Source organism: Triturus cristatus, chromosome 3_1 (genome assembly GCF_964204655.1).
Source record: "Triturus cristatus chromosome 3_1, aTriCri1.1, whole genome shotgun sequence".
Lineage (NCBI taxonomy): Eukaryota > Metazoa > Chordata > Amphibia > Caudata > Salamandridae > Triturus > Triturus cristatus.
The window spans coordinates 496,693,025-496,705,979 of NC_140583.1; the positions used below are offsets into that span (position 1 = coordinate 496,693,025).

General features: G+C 47.8%; 1 protein-coding gene across 1 annotated transcript in view; it reads left to right on the forward strand.

Moving 5' to 3' along the window:
* Positions 1-236: 236 nt before the first annotated feature.
* The window catches only part of LOC146860466 (ADAMTS-like protein 5), a 315,295-nt gene continuing 302,576 nt past the window's right edge, over positions 237-12,955 (forward strand). The window contains exon 1 of the mRNA XM_085644356.1: positions 237-2,083. Within this exon, the coding sequence (XP_085500482.1) occupies positions 1,983-2,083 (101 nt within the window). The 5' untranslated portion in view covers positions 237-1,982. The remainder of the gene's footprint in view (positions 2,084-12,955) is intronic.

The window sequence follows — 12,955 nt, forward strand, 5'->3', positions numbered from 1 at the left end:
CTGATGAAGTCGGTCTTACACCTGGGGAATCCGAACTTTTTAAAATGTAGTCATATACCTAAAACTTATGTTTAAAAGTCTGAAATCCCACTGTTGTGTAAGTACTGTAAACAGGAGATCTCTCTATAAACAGGAAAACGAGCGGGACACATTGACGGGGCGGACTCGGGAGGAGTTTCTAAACACCTAGATATCCCGCAGGCATGGGACAGACCAAAAAAGGGGAGTATCAGTCGCCAGCAGCGACGAGCGGAGGACAGAGTAAGAGAGATGGAAGGAAGAGGGACAGTCCTGGAGCGAGGCGAAGAGAACATTAAAGGGCATTCTCCGTAACAAGAGTCCAGTGCCGGGCCAGAGGGCAAAGGCCGAGGGCGCAGTGAGGAGGAGCTGAGCCTGCTGATACCGGGAGAGACCAGGTTAGGACACCGGGGCCAAAGGCTGCCGAGGTAGTCAGGAGCCGGCGCGGGATCCCCGCCCCTGGGAAACAGAGCAGGGCGAGCCCGGGCGCAGCGCTATCTGGAGCTCATAGCTGTCCACACCGGGGCTGCTCAGTGTAACCAGCGAGAGGCTCACGCACAGGACGGGAACCCAGCCTTCCCGTGCACCTCACGGCCCCTCGGGGACAGGGGCTGCCAGGGCTTTCCCACCACACCCCAGCGCATGAGAGCCGGGTACGGACAGAAACACCCCGGGGGAGCGGCAGATAAACACCCCGCCGGGCCCGCAGGGGAGGCTCCTGCGAGCAGACCTCCACAGCCAGTGGCAAGGAAAGTGCGAGCGCTGCCAGGAAGTTAATTGCTCGTAGCTTTTATCTGGTTGGAGGCTTATCGAAAGTTAACGTGAGATTCGTCTCAACTCGTCTCTTGCAAGTGTGATGTGGCAGAGTCGTGAGGTAAATCACCAAAAAAAGCAGCGTTTCATCACTCGGAGCCAGCGGCAGCAGCAGAGGCGGGAGGACGGGAGGATGCGACGCCCTGGCATCGAGGGGTTCGCTGACGGAACTCAGGAGGCGCTGCCCTGCACCCCGAGTGTGTGACAGAAGAGCTCCCCGCTGAGAGCACAGGGTTATTGACACTGATATTCCAGGGAAATCGATCACCTGTCCTCTTCGTGCTTGTACTCTGGGGATTGACAGCAGGACCCCTGGAGTGTGCCCTGGGGATACCCCTTCCTGAGAGATCCCAGGGGTTTACTGCCTGTTTCTTGAGTGTGCCCGGAGGATTCGCCTTTAGGAGATCTCAGGGGTTTAAAGCCTGCCCCTTGAGCGTTCTCTGAGGATACGCCTTCTCAGGTCAGGGGATACAACCTGTCGCTTTGGATGTGCCCAGAGGATACACCTTCCTGAGAGATCTCAGGGGATTTACAACCTGTTCCTTGAATGTGCCCTAAGGCTAAACCTTCCCGGGAGATCTCAGGGGGTTTACAGCTTGTCCCTTGGAGCGTGCCGTGAAGATACACCTTCGTGAGAGATCTCAGGGGACTGACAACCTGTCCCTTGAATGTGCCCTGAGAATACGCCTCCCCAAGAGATCTCAGGGAGTTTACAGCCTTTTCTTTTAGTGTGTCCTAACGTGCCGGTGAGATCTCAGGGGTCCGGTCCATTTGAGCGTGCCCTGAGGAGACTCCTTCCTGAGAGATCTCAGGGGTTTTTAGTCTGTCTCGTGCAGCGTCCCCTGAGGATACAGCTTTCTAAGAGATCTCAGGGGTCAGAATACACCTTGATGGTTGAACTTGGGGGTGTCCTCCGTCCTCCACGGTTTGATCCAGCCCTTTCTTGGCCCCGGTCCTGCTGAGATCCCAGGATGGCCATGGGTGGGGCGGCCCCGGTTGGGGCTCGGCGTGGCCCCTCTCCACCTCTGTACCACGGACTGGTCTGTGCGCCCAGCAGCTGTGGAAACTCCTCCAGTGTGTGCGAAGGAGATACCCACAACGCACATCTCGTCTGACTGCTGCCAGCGCCGCTGACACCCCGAAAACTGTGCATGAAAGGCACGTTCTGTCAAGACTGCGAGGGAGCTGTCCTAACTTCATGTGCTTTAACCCTTTCACCACCAAGGAGGGAGAGGATGCTTCCCAGCTGCAGGTGAGCTGCGTTCTCTTGCATGTGTTTGTATTTGTTGAAATTGTTCTATTGTTGCTATTTGTGGAATTGGCTGTTAGATGCAGCCCTTCTATGGTGCCTTGAGGCTACTTCGTGGCAGCGAGTGCGATATTGTATATGTTACTCGTGTCAGTCAGTTTGTCTGTTCTAGCATCTGCCTGCCCCGCGCAGTCCGTGATCGTCAGATAATAAGAAGGCACGAAGCGTCCTCCCGTGCAGCATTCTTCACTTCTGAAGCCCGTGGAATCGCCTCCCTCCTGCCACTGAAAGCCGCACCAGTTGGGCCCTTTATAGCAGCGTCAAGGAGGAACACGCTGCACGCACGCTTCTGGAAGCAGTGCTTTGTCTCTGCCTTAGATGTACAAGTGTCACTTACCCTTTGTTTAGATTCAGATACATTAGGGCAAGTTCTGCATTGTTGACATCAGAGCTCGAGGCCCCTTTGACCTTTGTCCTGTTCCCAGAAGTGGTACATGGACGCCGCGGAGTGTTCTATTGTTCTTTGGCGGGGGGTGCGTGGGGGGGGGGAGGGGGCACCCAGTGCCCCTCTTTGCTGGGATGCTTTTGTTGCGATTCTCACTCACCACGTGAAGCCATTACGCTCATACGTGACGTCGTTATTCTTTATTCACCTCCTGTCTCCAGCAGCCTGGAGTGTGCATGTCAGTTCTTTCCATTGATCCCGGTGGTACACCCCCCCCCCCCCACCCCAGAAGGTCACAACACCCGCCGTCTCCATAGGAAATACAAGGATGGGCCTAACGTTTGCGTGCCACCTAGGGTGTAGCATTAGTGCATTAGTGCAGCAGGTGCAGTGGCACCGAGACCCAGGCGTTGGAGGGCGGGGTGGGGGGGGGGGGGAGGCATGAACTCGGTCACTGCTGTATTTTAGGACCTCAGCGGCAGTCACAAGTGCCATTTTCGTTGCTTCCCCAGGCCCCATGGCATCCTCGCTTCACTACTGCGTGTAACGCTAGCTCCATGACGGTTATTGTGAAATACGGCGGCGAAGTAGGCAGATAGGCTTTGGGTGTGGTGTGTACCCTGTAGCCATTTTGGCACCTTAATGCGCATTTGTGAGTACAAGGGTGCTCACTTGCTATACGTCAGTCTCCATGTCTTTCTGATGCTTTACTTTTTAGTACAGGCGATAGTTCAGATGGTTAGAGCACCTGGTGCAGAGACGTGGTAATAGCCTAAAGGTTGCAGGGACAGACCTCGCATTGGTAAACTCCGCCTTTCATTCACATGAGCTCGTAAAAGGAGTGTAGTGGGTAGGCAAATTAGAAGTTCTGCCTGCGGCTTGCAGCAACAGAGAGCAGTAGGTGCAGTTAGCGCTTCTGTGCAAGATGCCAAGACTGTTTGCTCTAAACAAAGGCGCACCTTTCGTCGGCCCCGGCGTCTGTAGCCCTGGGAGTGGTTGCGTCGAAGGAGCTCGTAGAAACCTTCAGCGGCTGCTGCTCGGGCACGCAGCCGGATTCCAGCGAGATAAGGCGCGTGTGTCATAGTTTTGGTCTGGTTTCACTATTGACATTTGTAATTGAAAATATCTTTTCCCTTTACTGCTCTCTTTTGTCCACAGTGGCACTGCCGATGGCCACGCTTAAAACGCACGCGGACCCTTTCTGAGTATGTGAAGTGAAGGGGTTTGATGTGGTCACGTCACAAGACAGCACTGATGTAGGGAGGGAGAGTGTGCGTGGAGTCACGCGCCGCCTGCATCCATGGTGCATCTAGTAAGGAGCACCGCGAAGCTCCAGGGGGCCCCCTCAGCAAAGGACTCTGACCGGACAACTCTTGGATGAGTCCGGATGCGGGCCCCTTCAAGTAATTTGCAGCCCCCCCCCGCCGCCTCAAGTTTCGTTCCACAGGGCTTCTCCGAAGGTTCAGCAGCGCACACTCGAACCTAGCCACATGGGTGTCAATCCCAGAAAAGCTGACGTGTTTTTGGCAAATCAGGGTGTCTCCGTGCGCCTCGAATTGTAAATTGATAACTCACTGCAGAGGGAGTTGCCTATAACTTCCCAATGAGATGACCCCCCCCCACCCCCCCATATCACAAACTAGTGTTTCTGATCTGGTAACCCCCCCCCCACCCCAGATACTGGTCCGTTAACAGTTCACTGCTCATTCATCATCTCCCCACCCACGCTCCTCCCTACCACAGCTACCTCAGAAGCTTTGTGTACACTGTCTATGTATTCTTAGATTTATTGTGGCGATGTATTTTTATTTACACTGTATGTAACTCAGATACTTGCTGCTATTCTGTTTACATATCCCACTGTACTTCGTTTGCTCTTTTTTACTGTCACTATATATTTTATCTACTCTCTATGTACTTATGCTCCTGGGCTTACTCTGTAGCGCTGTCATGAACGTAAGCACTAATATGCCTTGTTTGTTCTCCACCTCGGTGGACTCAATCGTTCCGTTTTGTGGAAAGTTGTGTAACTTTGCTGCCCGTTTAGGGAGAGTGTTGGCAGCTGTTTCCATTTCAAATAGATTTAGGGGTGATAACAGGAATGCAGCAGTCAAGGAGCCCTCCCTTCATTGGCGCTCGCATACATCGCTCCCCGCTGGCATCCCCCGTGATTTTACACACCCCACCAACTCGTTTCCAATACAGACATTCATTAAACCGCTGCTGCTGCCCGGGAGCATCGAAGAGAGCGCTCTGCTGGCATTGGAGCGAGGGTGTACTGTTCACAGTCACAGAGGACTGAAACTTTGTTCATTCAGTACAGGCACTTTCCAACTCCGCGCACACCGCATGGGCATGCACAGGCCATTCCCCGCAGTATATGACACAAAACCATAAAGTACAACCCTCACATCCTGTCTTATCAAGCCACACCCCCAGTGCTTAATTAGGGGTCAGAAAAGAAGTGCCAGGGGCCTTTTCAGGAGGCCACTGCAGCTTGCACCACCCACTGCCCCAGCCTGCGCTGCCACTGACAGTACCAACACACCTAAAACCATCACACTCTTACAAGTGTGACAATCCAGACCTTTTCAGGCCCCCAAAGCTTTAAGAATTGCTTGGGAGGCAAGTATTGGTCATTTTAAGGCATATTAAACTAACAAACAACAGTTGTTGCGCTTGATAAACGGCGCCACTAGGTGGCAGACTTTCATAAGTGCCAGTGTTAACAATTAAGTGCCTGTGCCGAACACCAGAAACAACCAGCTCAAATTAATCACTGCCACCACAGTCTGAGTGAAACATCACTGCAGTGCAAAAATGCATAACCATCAGTACTCGCAGAGCAATGACCACCGTGAGCTATGCAATGCCATAAACGTATCACAACACCTCATTATGTCACGTATTGTGACACCATTCATCCTCCAACACGGTCTTGTTCTCTTAGTTAAAAGCTGGTTCTACTGTTGTGGTAAGGGTTGGAACACACAGTTAAAATTTCCATACACCTCGAGGGAGTGCTTGGTGGTGAGGATGTTGGTTTGCCGTGACGTCTATGTTGTAAGCATTTTGATGTCATCAGTGAGTGATCAACATGGTGTTCTTATTCTGTCTTGAGTTGCATGTGCATCGCCTGGTAGTGTGATGCTGGGAGGAAGGGTGAGTGGTAGAGCACATGCGGGTTTACATTAATCGGTTGCTGCAAGTTATTTACCAGCCTAATATTACCGTTACTGGCCCCATTGGAATTATCGGGTCACTTATCATTCGCATAAGGTACCAGGAAAAACAAGGCAAAGTTCCTAAAGGAACCATTTGATTCCAATCATCAGTTTGTTACTGTGAAAGTATACCAGTAAGCACATCATTGAATGACTTAGATAAAGGCATGAAAAGTGTATAGTAAAAGCTAGCTTATTGATCTTCTCTATTTTACGATTAAGTGACATCCAAAAAGATGAGAATGAGGACAATCAAATGCACAAAACATAAACAATTATCAAAATGGCACTGTAACCAGTGTAAGCAAAGAGTAAAGTGAAAAGGTATAGGATGCAATAAAACTCCCCTAAATTTAGTTGGGCAACAGGTATATCAGTAGAAGCATAAATCAAGCAGTATAGTCTGTCAAACTAAAGGGGCATTGATGTTCTGACTCCTAAAATCCAAATTATGACTGCGTCATCATCAGGAGGGTTAGAAAAAGCTACTTCCAAAGGTCACAATTCTACAAGAGAACAAAAGAACAAGCAAAATGGTATATGATATAATATTTAATTTACTCGTATATCATCCAGTGATACTGAGCACGCCAATCATAACTGGTAGAAATGACCATCTTTTGTGTGGTATGCCCCCACATTGTTTGCCTTCCTTTGCTGAACCCGTTTTTGCTAGCCATATGACTCTGAACACTTTGCCCCAGTTAATCAGTGGTAAAGTCCTTATGCCCTTCTCTTTTAATACATTGGAATTGGCATACACCTAATTGTCACATTTAATTTACTTGTAAGTCCCTGGTATATGCTACCTGGCCTATAAATTAAGTGCTACTAGTGGACGACAGCACTTGTTGTGCAACACGCTAATGTAGCACTGTAAAACATGTCTCCAGGCTTGCCACTGCAGTCTGAGTGTCTAGTTTTAAACTACCATTTCAACCTGGCAAAACACACCTTTTGCCAGGTCTTAATTTTTAGGTCTAGCTTGAGGCAGACCATATGCTGTCTCTTCAAGTGTAGTGTAGTTTCCACTTTCCAGAAGGAACATCGCATTTGTTGGGCAACATAAACGTTGGGATGGTGCCAGACTGATTCCGAGCACCCCCACAAGATATGCTGTCCTATAGACCAGCTAGCTCACAGTGCAACCATAAGCACCCCCAAGCCTAGACAGGCAGCAAATGGTTTTGGCAACCACAGAACATGACAACCCTGATTCCCCAGGACTCATTGTAACACATCTAGAACCTCTCCGCTCAGTCACTCGTGCTCTGTCTCAGTGAAATATACAAAGAATACAAAGAGGGGCGTTTGAACCATTGTGATTCTTGTATAGAATATATGTGCTGCAATAATCAATAGACAGAAGCAGATGTAAGGGATTAGCAATGTAAGGAAGAGGAACAGAATGAACAGTTTTACCATCTTGCTGAAACAATGTATATATAGGCATAGAAAAACTATATATATATATAAATTCACTTAAAAAACCATGGGTTTCACACATGTTATAGTTAGGTGGACATTTCACTCGTAAAAAACCAATGAAATCCCCCCGTTATAGTTAGTTCAGATAACTATAACTCGCACGTCCGCAATCCACTGCTCATGACGTCACATATTACATCACTCATGACATGGTCAGTGGCATCACTCATGACATCACTGATGACATCATCCTTGTGATAGAGTGGCGGTCGCGCGAGGACCGTGTTTCCATAGGAAATCTCGACATTCTATTTTGAATAACTTTATCGCCGGTTGACGAATCTTTGCGAAATTTTCAAAACTAATGGGGCGCTCCGCTCAGCTCCTACCCTGAAAGTCTCGGGGTGATTCATTAAGCGGGGGCCGAGAAAAAAGGGGGGTCCCAAAACACATTTTCCCCATGCATTTTTCCATAGGACCTTTAGTCGAAGGTACAGCCCGAACGGCTGAACAGAATTACTTGAAATTTGGCAGAGAGGTAGTCCTCAGGTCAGGGAAGTGCCTTTTGCAGGTCTGGTGTCAATCTGTTCAGTATTTCCTGAGAAAATAGCATTTAAAAGCATATAAATATCTATACGTGCGCACCGTGCGCGCACGGTGCGCGCACGGTGCCGTGCGCGAGAGAAATTCTGATTGGTTATTAGATGTCAGTCAACATTCGAATCGGTCGAAATCAGAAAGGGTCGGCCGCCATTTTGTCTCTCGCACTGAAAAGGAAAGGGGGAAAAAAGGTGGAAAATGTGAAAAGGGGGCAGGGAAGAGAGTTCCTGACCCCCTAGCCTTTGTCAGGGGTTCACAGAAGGACCCCCATGGGTGAAATAAACTTTTTATTTTTTTTAATAAAAATCGCGGGGTGCGCGCACGGTGCGCGTACGGTGCGCGATTTTCACCGTGCGCGCACAGTGCGCGCACGGTGAAAAACCTTAAAAAAAAAAATATTAATAAATACATAACAGCATTTAAAAAACCGTACAAATTCACTTAAAAATCCATAGGTTTCACACACGTTATAGTTAGGAATTAGCATTTAAAAAACCTTGCAAATTCACTTAAAAAACCATAGGTTTCACACAGGTTATAGTTAGGTGGACATTTCACTCGTAAAAAACCAATGAAATTCCCCTGTTATAGTTAGTTCAGATAACTATAACTCACGCGACCGCCACTCTATCACAAGGATGATGTCATCAGTGATGTCATGAGTGATGCCACTGACCATGTCATGAGTGAAGTAATATGTGACGTCATGAGCAGTGGATTGCTGGCGCGCGAGTTATAGTTATCTGAACTACCTATAACAGGGGAATTTCATTGGTTTTTTACGAGTGAAATGTCCACCTAACTATAACCTGTGTGAAACCTATGGTTTTTTAAGTGAATATATATATTATCTACTGGCGGTCGCCAGTAGATAGTTATAGTTAGGACCTATTTTCCATTGGAAATCCGCAACATTCTATTTGGAATAACGTTGGCGCCGATTGACAAATCTTCGCAAATTTTTCCAAACTTTTGCCCAGCTCCGCTCTGCTCCTACCCTGAAAGGTTTGTGGTGATTCGTCAAGCGGGGGCCGAGAAAAAAGGGGGTCCCAAAACGCGCTTTCCCAATGCAATTTCCCATAGGATCTGTTGTCGCAGCTACAGCCCGAACTGCTGAACAGAATTACACCAAATTTGGCAAAGAGGTAGTCCTCAGTTCAGACTCGTGCCTTTTGCTTAAATGGTGTAAATCCGTTCAGTAGTTCCTGAGAAAATTAGAGTTAAAAGTACATACATATCTATGCCCGGGGAGGATCCGCGGACCCTACCCGCACCGTAAGCGCACCCTCCCCGAACCAAGCGCACACCCTCTCGATCGCGCGCTGAATGCTAATTGGCTGCCAACACTCTGAATCAGGAAGTGTTGGCAGCCATCTTGTGCCTCTGTAGAACCAAGGCACAAGAAAGCACAAAAAAAGGCGCAAAACGCGAGAAGGGGGCAGGGTAGAAACACCCTGACCCCCTAGGCCTGCTCAGGGGGTCCCACAAGGACCCCCAAGGCCCCCAAAAAACATATAAAAAAAAAAAATCACGGGATGCGCTGAGGGTTCTCGCATCCCGCTAATGGAAAAAAAAACGAGCGGGCTCCCAATTTAGCCCCCGGGGAGGCCAAGTCCCAGGGGCAATTTCTTTCTTTCTTTGCTCTCTCTTCCAAATACCAAAGATGATTGCTTTTCCACATGGGGAGCAGTATGTTAGCTGCTCCCCATGTGGAAAAGCAATGCCGGCTCCCACAGGACGCGGGGAGCCGACAGGGCCGTGGGGGGATTGGGGACCCCCCCACGGCCCCCAACGGAGGCCAGGCCCCGGGGGATGGGGTTCCGGGGCCAGTAGTGGCCCGGGAGGGGGGGCCACGTGGCCCCCCTCCCCAAAAAAATAAAAATACATTTAAAAAAAACGGCCCGGGGGATGGGGCCATAGGTGGCCACAGGAGGGGGCTACGCAGCCCCCCTCTCAAAAAATATTTTTTTATAAAAGGGCCATGCCCCGGGGGTTGGGGTCCCCGGGGCAAATTATGGCCTCGGGAGGGGGGCCGCGCCTTCCCGATTTTCTTTTTTTTTTAATAAAAAAAATACAAATTGGGGGCAGGCCCTGGGGGATGGGGTCCCCAGGGCCAACAAAATAAGAAAAAGAAGGGGGGCTACACAGCCCCCCTTCTTAAAGAGAAATATTTTTTTAAAAACGGGATCGCGAAGGAGGCCACGCCCCCTCCTTTCATCACTCTGCAAACGCGCCCCCTGGCGCGTTTGCAAAGGGGGAACAAATTCCTCTTCAATACTGGGGGCCCTGGGAGCCAACTAGCCCACCAGGAACCTCCAGTATGCACCAGGGGGCTGCGTTGCAGAGAGGTGCAATGAGGCCACACCCCTTTTTACACCTCTCTGCAACACAGCTCCCTGGCGCTTAATTGAGGTACCTGGTGAGCTAGTTGGCCGCCAGGGAACCTCAGGAATCAAGGGGACTTAATCTCCCAACTTAAAACGTGCCACGGGGTGCGTTTGCACAGTGGGGAAGGTAGGGGGCGGGGCCTGAGGTGATACTGTGCAAACACGCCCTGTGGCGCGTTTTAAGGTGGGCAATTCATTCCTCTTCAATCCAGAGGTCCCCTAAGGGACAACTAGCCCATCAGGTACCTCCACTTAGCGCCACGGAGCTGCGTTGCAGAGTGTTGTAAAAAGGGGTGTGGCCTCTGAACACCTCTCTGCAACGCAGCTCCCTGGCGCATACTGGAGGTACCTGGTGGGCTAGTTGGCCGCCAGGGGACCTCAGGATTCAAGGGGACTTAATCCCCCAACTTAAAACACCCCACGGGGCACGTTTGCACAGTGGTGAAGGTAGGGGGCGGGGCCTGAGGTGAGATCTGTGCAAACACGCACTGTGGCGCGTTTTAAGTTGGGGAATTAATTCCTCTTCAATCCTGAGGGTCCCTGGGGACCAACTAGCCCACCAGGTACCTCCAGTAAGCGCCACGGAGCTGTGTTGCAGAGTGTTGTAAAAAGGGGCATGGCCTCTGAATACCTCTCTGCAATGCATATTGTACAAATATGCCTCTAAAATCGGCCGAACTACGAATTCCGATTTACTCACCTGTAATCAGGAGAGAACCAAGTGCTGCATCTTTTAGCTCAGCACTGACCCTGAAAAGTAATTCTAAGCGTACTTACCAGTAACTTGTATCTCCTTCCATAGGAATCCATTGTGTGGTTTTCACCAGAAAAATTTCTAAGAGTCCATTTTTGAAACGTACAAATATTCCTCTAAAATCAGCCGAACTACGAATTCCGATTTACTCACCTGTAATCAGGAGAGAACCCAGTGCTGCATCTTTTAGCCCAGCACAGACCCTGAAAAGTAATTCTAAGCGTACTTACCAGCAACTTGTATTTCCTTCCATAGGAATCCATTGTGTGGTTTTCACCAGAAAATTTTCTAAGTGTCTATTTTCACAAACTAAAAATATTCCTAAAAAATCGTCTGTATGACTTAAACACATTCTTTCAACTGTTTACAGGAGGTTGGCCAGTGCTGGATTCAGGATCCACCACTGAGTAAGAAAAAGTAACGATAACACTACTTACCTGCTAAGTGAATTTTCTGCCATAGGATAACATTGGTGATTCTATGGGAAAAAGTTTCTAAGTGTCAAGTTTTAAAATACAATAATATTCCTTAAAAACTACTACTGTAACCAAAGCGCTTTTACTCAACGGTTTACAGGAGATGTCCAAGGACTGAATCTAGGATCTAGTCCTGTGGTTAGAAAAGTAATCCATAAAGTAACTAATTGCATTTAACTAGAAATTCACATTGAGCTCAATGTTGCTTTGTGTTTGAAATTGTGTTGCCCATTGCAACAACTGTAACTACTGTACTTAAAAGTCAGTTGCCTATTTGCCAAGTATTTAAACTAAAGTAATTCATTCTGAGAAAGTATATTTTGTATTGTAATGTATAATGTAATTATAATGTAATTAAAAAAAATATCTAAAAATAAATAGTTTAAAAAATGTAGTAAATCAGTATCAACAAAATTTAGTATAACAATTAATACATTAAAAATTGTCATTTACAAAACCTTTGAAATTCACTGAAAAAACATAGGTTTCAGGCCTGATATAGTTATGAATTAGCATTTAAAAAACCTTTGAAATTCACTGAAAAAACCAAAGGTTTCAGGGGCGTTATAGTTAGGAATTGGCATTTAAAAAACCTTAGAAATTCACTGTAAAAACCATAGGTTTCAGGGGCGTTATAGTTAGCTGGACATTTCCCTCGTACAAAACCCTAGAAATTTCCCTGTTAGTTCAGCTAACTATAACTCGCGCCCCCACAATGCACTGCTGATGACGTCACATATTACATCACTCATGACATAGTCAGTGACATCACTGATGACATCACTGATGACATCTGAAATGACATCACTGATGACATCACTGATGACGTCATCCATGTGATAAATTAGTGCATCTTCTCACACCCTTTGATATACTCAATCAAAATTTCAGACGTCCATTCTCAAAACCATAGATACTCCAATACCAATAACTACATACCCACTCATTGACTCTTAGATCTACACACACATCCACTCACTCACCTGTACAGTCACCCATACATACAGTCACTCAGTACAGGACTATCATATGCATTTATACACCTACATAGACACTCACACACCACCAATCATCCATAGAGGTACTCTCACACCTAGTCAGTCATGCAAATAATTAATCACACTCCCATTTACTCACCTATGCAGTTATACACACACAAGTTCACTTACTCATAAAAATAGTACCACATTCTTACGCTCTTATACAATCACTGATACAAGCACACACTCATCCATACAGCCACACTCACAATCACAATCACACACTCTCCCATATACCCACTTATATACTCTTACACACATATATACTGCCTTTCACATATGTAGATACTCACACGTACCACTGAGATATACATTCAATCACTAACACACCCATACATACACTCACCCAACCATACATTCCATCACAGATGCACTCTTAAAACCATGCACCCATAGAATCACCCACTTACACATGTATGCACAGAGTCACACACACCCCACCCACACAAACACTCAGGCACCCATACAGATACTCAGACAACCAATCAATAACCCATAGAGACACTCATATAGCTATTCAC